This window comes from Perognathus longimembris, chromosome 6, assembly GCF_023159225.1.
Source record: "Perognathus longimembris pacificus isolate PPM17 chromosome 6, ASM2315922v1, whole genome shotgun sequence".
Taxonomy (NCBI): Eukaryota; Metazoa; Chordata; class Mammalia; order Rodentia; family Heteromyidae; genus Perognathus; species Perognathus longimembris.
In genome coordinates this window covers 68,407,482-68,421,379 of record NC_063166.1, presented here as the reverse complement: position 1 = coordinate 68,421,379, position 13,898 = coordinate 68,407,482, and the positions used below count along the sequence as shown (strand labels likewise).

Genomic DNA, 13,898 nt, shown 5'->3' with positions numbered 1-13,898 from the left:
CTTGAGTTGCTGCTGCCTGTGTGGTAGCACCTCCAGTTCTGTCTCCTGAGGACTTGACTGGATGGTATTCTCTCGGCACACAAAGAAGACCTTGCGTCTGTGCTGTGCTGTGATCTCCCTTGTACCTGATGAGGATAAGGGAACTTTTTCCTGTTACCAGATTGTCCATCCATACCAAGTAACCTAGGAGCACTCACTCAGTCCTAAATGTCTTAACCACATTCTTTTTGATCACTGTGACCCTTAAAAGTCTAAGGCCAAGTGTTGTCAAGTATCTTGGCTGTGAATGGGTGGGTGGAGCTTCCTTCAACCCTGTAGTTCCTCTGGAGGGGACCATATGCTGGCTGAGTTGTTACCACTGCTGTGATGATCCCAACTGCTGTTCAAGATTCTGACCCCACTTTCTTTGTACCTGCCCACATGATTCCCAATGTTGAATATTACTGCGTGAATAAAGCAAGGATCAGTGCCTCTTGTGTAATTAGCTTTCCATTGCTTTTGTGTATCTGTGTGTGTGTGCTGTACATCGCTTTACTTAGTGGGATCCCTTAGGGCAAGGCATATTGACAAGTTAGCAAACAGACTCGTGTCTTCAACCACTTAAAACTGCATTTTCAAAGCTAGTTCTCAGCTGAGATAGTAAAATGGCCTTGACTACTGAAAATAGTTTATTGTGGATCACCTGAATATAGTAGCATCAACATGTAATGTGCCCACTACCTCTTGCCAACCCTGTCTCAGTTGGAAGGAATCTTGATTTGGAGTGACAGAACAAAGACAACCATGGATTTTTTTTTCCTTTGAGATGAATGTAGTCCAGACTGACTTCAAACTTAAGATCTTCCTGTCTTAGCTTGCCAAGGGCTGGGATTACAAGTGGCACTACAATGCACAGCTAATAGAGGATTCCAAACCAACGTTTTCATTTCAGAGTGCCTTAGAAAAGTGTTAAATAGTGTTACTACACAAATAAGATGGCTCATGGTAAACAAAAAATTAGAACAGGTTACAGTTGTATTCTAGGAAATCCGTTTAGTTCCATACTCCTCACATGTTTAGGTCCCCACTCCACTATATGTAAGATACTCTTTACCCTAGAGCCCACAATAGCATTGAGAACAGAGATGTTATTTGTGCAGTGCCTAGAAGGTTGTGGGTATTAAATATACAGACAGCCATTCTTCCTCTGCCAAACATTGCATAGGGTTAAGTGTTGGCACAGAGAAAATGCTGGGCTGTGGATAGTACAGAACGAGTGCTGTTGTTGAACATGAGGAGCCTGCTATAATTGAGCTCCCAACTATCCAGTTCCTTTGTCCTGACGGCTAAAATTTCACATTTAAACAAAACATTAGATTTTGACCACCAATTTTTGGGAGTTAAGCTTTGTGACTTTTTTTTTAGTTGAGATTAAATTATAACTGAAAATACTAAAACCATCTTACCAATTTTAGAGAGTCGAGACCCCTTTTCTGGTTGAAACTGCACAGTGGCCAGGTACCAATTAATGGCTCACACCTAAAATCCTATCAAAAATCTGCAGTCCGAGGGTTGAGGAGTGAAGCCAGCCCAAGCAGGAGACCAGTAAACCAGCAAAAATCTGAAAGTGGAACTGTGGCTCAAGTGGTAGAGTGCTAGGCTTGAGCACAAAAGCTCAGGGAACAAGGTCCAGTCCCTGAATTCAAGCCTCAGGACTAGCATACACAAACTAGACAAAATTATATCAGTTGACTAGTTCAGTACCTGTAGTGGTAGGTGCATAATTCTCAACAATGTTATATGTATGAGCTTTTGAACAGCCTAGCGCATCAATCCTTTTACCAGTTATCCTGTATTTCCTTCTATAAAGTGAGAAAATGCTGTTTCAGGTCATGGTAAGACAGCGTATAAAGTGCTTAGTTAAGCCAGGACTGCCTAGCATATAGAAATTTTCTTCTGTTGTAGGTTTCAAAGATTAGAGAGCAAGATTTGTGGCTGGTAGTGTGTGAATCATGCCTTTACCCAGGCCCTGCCAAGTGTGTCCTTTTCACACTAACTCATGGGGCCTGCGATACTGCTTTGTTCATGCCTACTCTTGGGATGGTTGTCCCAGTGGGTTTTTTTGTTTGTTTTTTTGCCAGTCCTGGGTCTTGGGACTCGGGGCCTCAGCACTGTCCCTGGCTTCTTCCCACTCAAGGCTAGCCACCTGAGCCACAGCGCCCCTTCTGGACGTTTTCCATATATGTGGTGCTGGAGAATCGAAACTCATGTGTAGGAGGCCAATAGGCCATATTCCCAGCCCCCTGGCTTCTTTTTGTTCAAGGCTAACACCCTACCACTTGAGCCACAGTGCCACTTCTGGCCTTTTCTGTTTATGTGGTGCTGAGGAATCAAAACTCAGGGGCATGCTAAGCAAGTACTCTACCACACATCCCCAGCCCCTCAGTTGTTTTGTTTTTGGTGGTACAGGTGATTGAACCCTCAGTAAGCACTCTACCTCTGAGTTATACAGATGCCATTTTGTCTCATATAGCTCAAACAGGCCCCACATGTAGAATCTTCTCAGCCTCCCAAGTGTTGGATTTACAGGCAATTTGCTGCTGTATCCAGTCTGATTCTAAACCCTGTCTCCATGGGGACACCAAACTCGCAAGGATTTACAGTGTATGTAATAAAGTACCATAGTGGCTCATGTCTATAACCTCAGCTCTGGAGATTTGAGAACATCATAGTTCAAGACCTGCCTGGGCACAGTTTGTGAGAGCTCCTCATCTCAACCAATAAAAGGTAGGTATTTTGGTACGTGCCTGTCATCACAACTACATGGCCAAGGCTAGCTTAAGCAAAAAGGGCTGAGAGCACAACTTGTAGTTCCCATCTGGCAAGAACAAAGCTGTGAGTTAAATCCCAATACCACATATACCATTTGGGTCACAGTAGTGGCCATGACTCTTATCTTTTCAAATCTCTCCTAGTTAAACAGGAAAGTTGGCTTCTATTATGAGTACATCAGAAGCCATTGGAGGACCAGCAGTCCTAAAGAATCAGTATTAATGGACACTATTGTTAAAATGACAAAAATTTGATGAAACACATCGAGCAGTAACTTAGTCACATGATGGAAGTAGGGGTTTACATCATGCTTCCACCTCCATGATGAACTTGAACTAATTAACTATTCGATCCTAAATTTTACCTTCCCAATTTAAGATGAGTCCTTCCACCCTTGGAGGATTGTTATGAGGGGGAAATAAAATACAGTATTTAAAGAACTTATGGCACGTGGAATGCTTTCTACACATGTGTGCATGTGCGCACACACCGATGCGTATGAAGTTGAGTTCAGTACAATTAAGCAAACAAAGTGAGCTGGGCGTGATGACACATGTAATCACAGCATTTGGAGGCTGAAGCTTTAGGATAGTAAATCAGAACAGCTTTGACTACAGAGTAAGACTACCTCAAGTTCCTGGACTCCAGACAACAGAAGCTCCTCAGTGTTTACATGCACAGGAATCCTGAACACTTCCCTGTACTCAACCTCAACACTTCACCAAAACCTGGAGTCAAAGAGAAACGCTCATGAAATAAATGCTAGAGAACAGGTGGCTGGCTGGAAAGTGGCCTAAAACTGAGGAATGTGTAAAGACAGAAGAACCTAGAACCAAACTCCTGATGATGAACTTGAGTGTCCTCAGTTGGGAAAGGCCTCTGAAGGGAATATGCAGTTCTTAAAGAAGCTAATTGGACACCTCTCAAGTGATGACTGCCGAGCAGCAGCTTAAAGGGTGGTGGCCACTTCTCAGAGGAACCTATGTGAAACTTGGAACAAGATATGTAGCCATGTAGCAGTAAAAACAGCAGCCAAAAAAAGTCACATCTTTAATACCCATTTCAGTGGACTGGCACAGGTAAACTAAGTGACTCAAAAAAGACCTGCTGTGGTAGCTGATTCTCAGTTGCCTGAAGTGATAAGAATTGACCAATTCATGTGAGAACTAAAGTGGTGGAGCTAAGACAGACAACCACATGTAAACTGTGAATAAGCAGAAGTTTCTGGAAGGAATCGGGCCAGCTATTATGCGAACAAAGCAAACAAGTGTCAACAGGAAATGGGCCATATGTCTCCTGAATCTTTCACGGTCTCTTCTTAAACTTCTACAAAAGACAATGGATTTGCAAAGCTTAAGCAACTAAAAATCTACCAGCTGATTTCACTTCTTTACCCGAAACTGACGAAAAGAAAAGCCAGATCAACTAGGCATGTTTCGTCATCTGCTTAAGGGCTACCGTCTGACAGAAATTCCATTTAACAGCAATTGAATTTAACAAAGCTATTTTTAAACTTGGAAATGTATGGTTGGTTGTCTAGTTAACAAATTTTTAGAGTAAGGAAATGAGTGACTGGAGAACTAGTTGGTAGTTTGAATATGGAAAGCTTTCAAAACTGGTAAATGGCTCAGGGGTGTAGAGCAAAGGTAGGATGATTGCCAACATGCATGAGGCTAAGTTCAATCCCCAGCACCTCCCAAAATACTTCAAAAGCTATAACTGCTTGTTACTTGACTTACTGGTCCAAGCTAGAAGCAGAAAGGCATAATGAAAACGTTGCTTGCTGGGGGCCAGTGGCTCATGCCTGTTATTCTAGGTACTGGTACTCAGGAGGTTGAGCCCCGAAGATTGTGGTTTGGTTTTTTGCCAGTCCTGGGGCTTCAACTCAGGGCCTGAGCACTGTCCCTGGCTTCCTTTTGCTCAAGGCTAGCACTCTACCACTTGAGCCACTTCCAGCTTTTTCTGTGTATGTGGTGTTGAGGAATCGAACCCAGGGCTTCATGTATACAAGGCGAGCACTTTACCATATTCCCAGCCCTGAGGATTGTAGTTTGAAGCCAGCGGGGCCAAGGAAGTCCATGAGACTTATCTACAGCTTACCACCAGCAAACCAAAAGTGGAGCTGTGGCTCAAAGTGGTGTAACATTGACCTTGAACAGAAAAGCTCAGGGGACAGTGGGCAGGCCCTGAGTTGAAGCCCCACAATGGACCAAAAAATTCAGTTTCTTGATGTGTATCCATGGCAGTGAAAAGAGGAAAAAAAAATTAACTCTCAACTGTTTGCACTTTCCTGATTCTTGGAGGGGGTGAGGGGGCCTAGAGCTCAGTACTGGACACTTGCTCATTGGCTAGTGCTCCAACTAAGCCATGCCTCCAACACCCTTTTTTCCTGGTATTTTTGATACTTGATGTGTTGATACGCTGAATTTGAGGACCAGCTGCTGGGTTGTCATGGCCTTGTTCATGTTTTGCTCTGAACTGGTCTATGATGTTGAACCTCTGGACCTAACCATGACACATGGAGACATGTAAATTTCTGTGGGCTGTGGACGGCCAGCCACTATCCTGGCCTTTGCCTTGAACATTAGTCACAGAATAGGAATAGTGGGCTGCTGTTCCTACCTACCCTTGCTAGGGTGCTCAGGAACGCAGAATGAGTTTGGGGCAGGAAGAAGGCACTGAGGAGGGTACCTATGACTGGTGTCTGAGAAGGTTTAGTTAGAAAAAATAACTAGTTTTGCTTTCCATAAACAATTCAAATATAATTGGGACACTGAAACTACAATGACAATTTCACACCCTAAAACTGTTAGGAACGAAACCCCATGTCATAAAGATCTTAGTCATCTTTTTTCTTACTTGTCCTTACCTCTCTCACTTGTCAAGATGATGCTATAATTAGAATTTCACAATCTACTTTCTATAGGTCCCTTGATGGAATGATGGATGTCATGTCAAACCCAGATTCTTACAGATTCTAAAAGATCCTATGACCTAGATAACTTTACTAACATCCCTAATGCAATCATTTGCTCAAAGCTGTACTAGAGATCTCTTTTATAGGGGCCACATACTCTAATCTATTCCTGCCTTTGGTGCTGAGGATCAAGCCTAGGGCCTTTGAACATCCTAGGCCACTCAGCCTTAACTCATTCCTGCAATGCTAGAGGACAGATTACTATCTAATCACTGAAAAGAGAAAAATATGTGCCATTGCTGACACTTCTTCCACAGACAAATACTTCAGGTACCATAGGACTCATTACAAAAATTAATGAAGACTATTTGGTTGAAAGGCAGATTTAGCATTCTTCATCTTCAATTTTAGTTAGATTGGCTCATAACTCTGGCTAAAGAGCATATTCCAAACTCTTGGTACTATCATTCCAATAGTCATCCTGTTGTAGTGTATACTGACTCAAAGTTTTAAATGTATGCACCTACAATTATCTACCATTCGAGGCTTACCTCCTATTTCTCCAGCGTGGGTAATTGGAGATAAAGAGTCTCACAGACCTTTTCTGCCTAGGCTGACTTCAAACCCGAGTCCTTAAATCCTAGCTTCCTGAGTAGCCAGGATTATAGGCTTGAGCCACCAATGCCCAGAAGCCATTTTTATTAATCGTTTGAATAAAATTATACAAGGAAACTAAGGCCTAGATCCCTGGGAGGAAGAAGTGAATAAATAGATCAGATGGGATTCGGCACACTAACTTCCTTTTCATAAGAAAACACAAACCATTTCACCTCAGAACAGGTTTGGATCCAATCTCTTTATTGTCAAGGTCCCCTCCCTGTACCACCCACCCCCCCAAACCTATAGAAAAAACCCAAGCCTGGGAGTGTCCTGGGGAGAGAAAACAGTGTGGGGAAGTCCTGTGCTCTGCCCTCTGGCCTGGGCAGTGCAGACAGGGAGGGTGCATAGGGAAAGGGAAAGGGAAGGCCGGTAACTCCATCTGCAGAGAATGTGGCACTGGCTGGGATGCGTGGGGGAGGAGTGCCTGCTGCCAGTTTTCCTGCAGTACCCACTATGGGTCCAGCACCCCGCATGGGTGCCTGGCTTGAGGCCTGAGACAGTGATGCCTTTCTCCTGCTGGTGGCCATTGCTCCTGTCAGACTGAGAAAAGAGATTTAAAAAAAAAAAAAAAAAAAGACACTAAAACTGAGTAAAAGGAATTTTGATAGTCTGTTCATCACAGAAGTAGGGAAGAAAAGATGAAAGTATGGTGTCTGTAAACAAGATACGTCTACACTCGAGATCTGGCCTCTTTTAATTTTCTGGTTGTGTATCTGTAGACAAACCTCACCTGTACCCTAAACTTCCATTTCTTCATCTGAGCTGCTATACATTGTTTATGCTTCAAAAAGTAAAACAAGTTACAAAATTCCAAACAGGAAAACTAAACATGAGTAATTTTCTATACTTAAACTGTTTGGAATCTTCTATGCTCAACGGTTCTATGTTCAACTGGTGGAGCATCTTATAGCATAAACATATCATTAATCCAGACAGCTCCCTGAGATTACTGTGACCGAGATCATCATCCATGTCTCCCTTACTCTGAACATGGTTCTAAGAGAATCGGTAGGACAGTAGGCAGAGCAAAATGTGATGTGGCTTTCTTCTGAAGTAGAGAGCAGAGTGGGTGGCCAATAGCCAGAAAGTGGGCTTTGAAGCTACGTCCACACTGGTGGGTTCAAATCTCAGCTCCACCAACTAGTACCTTGAGGTCTTGTTAGGTATGTGCCATCTCCTGGCACTGTTCAGTACCTACTTCTTTATCTGGCACAATTCCAACCTTGCAGTGTTGAAGATGATGTCAGATAAAGCAGGGTAAGTTCCTAGCCCTAAGGTATTTCCTCCCCACATCAGGATCAAGTCCAAGCCCCTAAGCCTGGTATGGAAGACCCTTCCTATACTCTAGCCTCTGATGATGAATAGAGCCCTCTCCCTACACTGCAGTGTTGGGCCACAGCACAGAGCTGTGCCTCCGCTAAGATGGTTTCCTTGGTGGGGATACTTCTCCCTCAACCATGAGCAGGATCAGCTATGTATCATTTCTTCTTCCCTCTGGGTTTCCTTCTGTTGTCATCCTTCTCACACTGGGTATTAATAGTTTGTGTCCTACCAATGGACTAGGAGTTCAAAGGTAAAGACAGGTGACACTGCTCAGAGTGTTCTGAGGAAGCCCTTTCCAGGTGGTCCTGGATAAGTATGGCATCTGTGTTATTTGCGTCTTCCACCTGCCAAGCCTCTACCACAGAGGCACAAGGTAGCTGGACATATAGGGGCCCTTATCCTTGGACACAGCACTCCCCTACTAGGTCTGCTTTAGGAAAAAGGAACACTGTCCACTGTTTTCCTTCTTGTGCCCCCTTATCCCCCATACCTGCTTATTGCAAGGCCCCATCCTCTGCATCTGTGTCCTGGCTGTGCTCCTGAGGGAAAAGGCAAGCAGAAACCACACATCACTCACTGAAAGCTCTGAGTTCTACCCTGAGCCATCTGTCCACAAAGGTCCTGGAGCTCAGGGCCCATCTGAGAGCACGACAGACAGAGGGAAGGAAATCCAAAGGGGAATGACTATGGAACCAGTCAATAAAACTGGTCTAAGATTCTAAGTGGGTGGTTTGAGGGCCCCACGGGAAAGAGAAGGGACCAGAGAGCAAACATGTATGTAAGAGTAGCAGGAGGGTTCCTTCTACACATGGAAAAGACCTTGGACTAGAGTAGGCTAAACAAATTTTGTAGACTGATAAGACTCCCCATCTTTGGGGTGTCTAAGAGAATAAGATGAAATATCAAGCTAGGGTCAAGAAAGACCAGCTGGTCATAAGGAAAACCTCCTTTCAAAAGACATGAGTCCATTTGTCCTCAAGCTCGAGCCTAGTAGTGACTAGAAGGAGAAGCTCTAGAACTTGGTGAAGTTTGGGCTTCAAGCCAGGTTTGGCCCTTATTAGCTATAAGGACCTAAAGCAAGCTACATGACCCCATCCCCCAACCCCAGTCTTGGTTTCTCAGCATAGTAATCTGTAGCCATTTTACTGAATAATGCAGGACTGGTCTCAAAAGTTAACCAAGTTAGAAAGTATGGACAAAAGGTGTGGGACTCAAGCAGGTTCTTTTTTTTTTTTTTGGCCAGTTCTGGGGCTTAAACTCAGGGTCTGAGCACTGTTCCTGGCTTCTTTTTGCTCAAGGCTAGCACTCTATCACTTGAGCCACAGCACCACTTCTGGCTTTTTCTATATATGTGATGCTGAGGAATCGAACCCAGGGCTTCAGGTATATGAGGCAAGCACTCTACCACTTGGCCATATTCCCAGCCCCTCATGCAGGTTCTTAACGATTCACACTGGTCTACCTTCCCACTCCCTGTAAAGCCTCCTCTGCCTCAGCTTCATTACTTCCAAAATAGACAGGTGAGGGGTTCATCCCCTTTATTAAGCAGCCTACTTCAAGCTTGAGCAGCAATGGCTTTTAGAAAATCTACATGTGGAACAGAAATCCACTTCCATATGGGTTCCCAGGCAACCCTATTACTCTCTGGAACTCTGTAGCCTGTGAGCCATCCCCACTCAAACCCAGTTCTCTTCTCCAATCCACATGGAGAAGACAGGCCAAAATAGACTCCACCAAAGTCTGTCTTAGTCCCCAGTAGAACTTCTGACTGGCAGCTGAAATAGGCAGCAACTTGCTGCTCATGCTTCCCTCTCTTCACAGGACTAGAACCTCTGGGAAGGAGGAAAGAAACAACTGAAGAAGAGCAAACCAGCTCAGAGGCTCTCTTCCATCCTGTGACCCTCCTGACATTAAGAATACAAAGTCAATCCTGGTCCTTCCCAGCAGTGCCCTGCCCCGTCAGCCCCTCACCTGTTCTTCTTCGCTATGTGTCAGCAGCCCTTCCTCGTCGCCATCATCTCGAGTCTGGGCTTCTCCCTGAGGCACGTCTGCCTCAGAAACAGTATCCTCTTGCGGGGCTGGTGGCCGGGCGCTGCTGCTGCTACTATTACCAGTTCCGCCACCGCCACCACTGCTGCTGCTGCTGCTTTCAACCTTTTTCTTGCCATCTTGAGGTATGGGGGGTAGAAGAAAAGCAACTAAAATTCATGTGCGCAGCTGTAAATTAGTACCTTAACAGAAGCTGACCTCAGCACAGTGGGTACAGATGGACTGGGATTTGCAGAATCATGCCATTGAGATCTTCCCAGCACCCAATCCCCACAATGCACTGTCCTCCCCATCCTTAGCTGTCAAAGTCTGACCTGGGTTGGCCCTTTGCTCTTCAGCAATCTGCTCCAAGCGACCCAACAAGGCGTCAATGTTGGACTTGATCTGCGTCAGCTCTGCCTTGATTGTCTGCAGCTCACTGCTCTTTACTGAAAGCGGAGAAGGAACAGGGCTGTTACCTTGAGGTGTGGACCTTAACAAAACCCCAACTCCATTCTGCAAACTAGGAACACAGTTCCTTTTTGGCTCTTTTCCTGGTTAGGGAAAAGATCTCTTCTTGAAACTACCTGGACACCAGCCCATTCTTCTGAACCAGGCTCTTTCTATGAGACATTTTGCTACAAAAGGGACTGGGGATAAACAGCAATATACATCTATGGTATGATCATGTGTACCTGGTTGTACTCAGGGTAAGATCTGTTTTTAAAGGTATAAAAGGAGGGTCTTTTGCAATCATTGCTACATATCTGACTGTAATATATGAATACTGAAGTGCTTATGGATCATTAGGGTCTAAGTCCAAACAAAGCCCCTTCTCAAATGGGAGACGTTTCTTCTTGAACATTTATGGAAATACTCACTTGGTTGTATTAAGAGTAGAATTGTGGGAAATTTGTTTCTTTTTTCCAATGTAAAAAAAAAAAAGCGATTCTCTGATTTTGCTGATGATAAAAATACAAATCTAAGAAGATGTCACTCACACTTGATCTTCACTGAGCCAGTAGTAATGGCTGTAGAGCGGCCAAAGAGCTTGACGGGTATGGTAGTTTTGACACGACGGACCAAAGGGACTGTGACCCGGGGTCGCTTCACAGGGACTGCCCTGGGCACTGGCACAGGTGACAGGCGACCACGGTAGTCAAAGAGCCTGTGAGGACAAAAAGGCCAGAGGCTGCAGCATGGCCTGTAGCCACCAGAGGTCACTGCAGCTCTAGCCGTACATGTGAAGGTATGAGTCCTGTGACCTTACTTTATCAGTCTCTCCCAATAAGCCCAGGAGTATAGAGGAAGGGCAGCACAAATCCCAGTTGGGAACAATCTCTGAGCTTGTCTGATTCTCAGTTTTCCCATCTGCTCAATGAGGATAGCTATTCAATTCAGTGTCTGCCCAAGTGTGCTATGAGAGGATCTAGTTAAAAATACACTTTAGAAGGTGTGACAAGTGAAAAAACCAGGATATTGAGAGCCTCAACTCAGGAACACATGGCTTCAGAGACAAGACAAGTCTAATTGTAAGCCTTTTCCTTCTGGGCCTCCTTAATATCTATCTTGTTCCACTTCAGAGATGGAGGCCAGGAGTTCAGGAGCCTATCAAGATTAAGCAGTTCAGTCAGATACCATGGTCCCTAGATTGTGTGCTATCCCCTCACCCCCCATACACATGCACACCATCATCTGGCCCTGAATCTTCAGAAAGCCTTTTCCTAATGATAGTAACTTAACGGAGGTCTCTCCCACTACATCCACTACTACCATCATCAGTCTGGGATACACTTTGTACTGCTTTTCTGATGGCAGTCATCACTAGGCAATTCAATGTTCATTGCTTAGCGCTCTTGCTGAGGGTCTGCTTGCCCTAGGGATGGTGATGGCTGGAGTTGGAATCTCTAGGCATGAATCCAATCCTGGACCTTTCATTTCTACCTAAAGGGGACAGCCCTGGCCTTGGTCAGAATCACTCAACCAATCACTCATTCTCTAGAAGAGCCCTGAAAGATCAGTTGGAAGGGATTTGCCTAAAGTCACAATAAACTCAGTGATAGATTTGGAACTAGCACTAAGTCTTCTAATTCCCAGACTAAGACACTTCCCACCACATTACAATGTTTCCTAATACCCTGCCCCCAGGAGGCAAAAATAGACTCTGTTCTTCCTGTGCTACCTGGAGTGGGCAAGTTGGAATGAGAGAAGCAGGAAGGAGTCTGGGCCAGTCTTCACCATGACTTCTAGTCAACAATATGGCTAGTAATGTTGGAATGGAAGCCCACAGCTTCACAGCTGGGGTCTGCATAGGCTTGGGGGATAGAGAGTAGAACACAGCCCATTAAGCATCATTCCGATTTTCAATGGCTGCTGATCTCTTAGCTATAAATATAAGCGTAAACAACTCAGAATGAGCTTTGGGCTTTTTTTCTGGCTAACTAGAGACCTCACAGAATGAAAAGGGCAAGAATGAAAAGCAGAAGTCTGAGAACTCAAACTCTGCAACTGGCTCTGTGCTGTTTTGTATTTCAACTGGCTATGTTTATGTAAAGTCCATTGGATGTACTGTACCCTCCTTGATTGAGTCTCACTATAGGACTAGAAGGAGTAAGGACAGTGTGTGTGAGACAGTATGGTGTGATGGCGGGATCTCTGGCCTGGGCACCTGCAGAATGGCACCATGGTCCCAACTCTGCCACTGGTTTATGGAGCAACCTTGTCCATGCTTGTGGGCTCACTTTCCTAACTGGAAGACTAAGTAGGCTTCACCAGCAATCATCCTTCCCGCTTGGTAGTTTCATGCCTGGGCACAACCCTCTCCTGCTTGCCCATTGTAGAAGCTGTCCTAGTAGTAACCATGGTCAAAGCTGGGGAAACAAAAGTGAAGAAGGGGCTGGGAATACCGCCTAGTGGCAAGAGTGCTTGCCTCATATATATGAAGCCCTGGGTTCGATTCCCCAGCACCACATATATAGAAAATGGCCAGAAGTGGCGCTGTGGCTCAAGTGGCAGAGTGCTAGCCTTGAGCAAAAAGAAGCCAGGGACAGTGCTCAGGCCCTGAGTCCGAGGCCCAGAACTGGCAAAAAAAAAAAAAAGTGAAGAAGGCCAGAGCTTAGGGATGGACACATAGCCTACTCCCTACAGAACTCCAAGTTCTAGGCCCAGCATATGGTCACTGCCAGCATTTACTCTCTCTCTGGAAAGAAGGGCTGTACCCACATAAGACAAAAAGAGTGCCCCACCTGTAAATGGCAGATGCTGCTCTCTTTAGCCCCTTAGGTCTGTTGGGCTTGGGCTCTCCAGCCATGTTGATATCTGTGTGGAGGGAGGAAGCAATGTTGGAATTCTGGCATAACAGCATTATGCCCAAACATATCATTGTCATTCATGCACCCACATAGTAGTTCATGTGCTTATGTTATGTACATGTACTGAGGCAGCCAATAAAGCAATGTCTTCATACATCAGGTACATACCCAGACATCACATAAATATGTTTACATATAAACATATACCATGTACATCATATACACATGCACTCAAGTATATTCATCAAGTATAGAGAATATATACACACCTCAAATATCCAAGTAAGAAAGTTATACACACAGATAATATTTATGCTCAAGTATACTCAGACTTGGCTGGGTGTACATAATACACTCAGTTATACATATCTGAGCATACATAATATTTATAGTTATATATAACTGTCTATAGTCTACACACAATCTTATGGACATTCTATCAAATGTATGCTTAGAACAATGTTTAATCCATAAGACCTCAATAAATATTCGATAAATATGTGCACACCTGCATATACACTCAAGTATATTCAAACACAAACATACACACACTCATATCTATACAAAGGTATAAGTCCATATATTCAATCACAGCTATATACTTCATATCAAAAATATATTTCTTTTCCACCAGGTACAGTTGGCTCGTGCCTGTAATCCTAAGTACTCAGGAGGCTGAGATCTGAGGATCACAGTTCAAAGCCAGCTAGGGAAGGAAAATCCATGAGACTTATCTATAATAAACCACCAGAAAACTGGAAGTGGCGTTGTGGTTCAAGTAGCAGAGCACTAGCCTTGAGCTGAAGAGCTCAGGTACAGCACCCAGGCCCAGAGTTTAAGCCCTACTA

The 13,898-nt window shown here is 44.5% G+C and overlaps 1 protein-coding gene across 3 annotated transcripts in view; it reads right to left on the bottom strand.

The window, feature by feature from the left end:
* Window positions 1-6,565: 6,565 nt before the first annotated feature.
* The window catches only part of Raly (RALY heterogeneous nuclear ribonucleoprotein), a 70,780-nt gene continuing 63,447 nt past the window's right edge, over window positions 6,566-13,898 (bottom strand). The window contains exons 4-9 of one of the 3 annotated variants that reach the window (XM_048349025.1): window positions 12,985-13,057; window positions 10,741-10,970; window positions 10,075-10,188; window positions 9,683-9,879; window positions 8,202-8,250; window positions 6,566-6,928 (exon numbers count right to left, since the gene is read on the bottom strand). In XM_048349025.1, coding sequence (XP_048204982.1) covers window positions 8,206-8,250; window positions 9,683-9,879; window positions 10,075-10,188; window positions 10,741-10,970; window positions 12,985-13,057 — 659 coding nt within the window. In that variant the 3' untranslated portion in view covers window positions 6,566-6,928; window positions 8,202-8,205. Of the gene's footprint in view, window positions 6,929-8,201; window positions 8,251-8,314; window positions 8,508-9,652; window positions 9,880-10,074; window positions 10,189-10,740; window positions 10,971-12,984; window positions 13,058-13,898 lie in introns of those variants that run through there. The other 2 variants (XM_048349028.1, XM_048349027.1) reach the window with 2 other exon arrangements.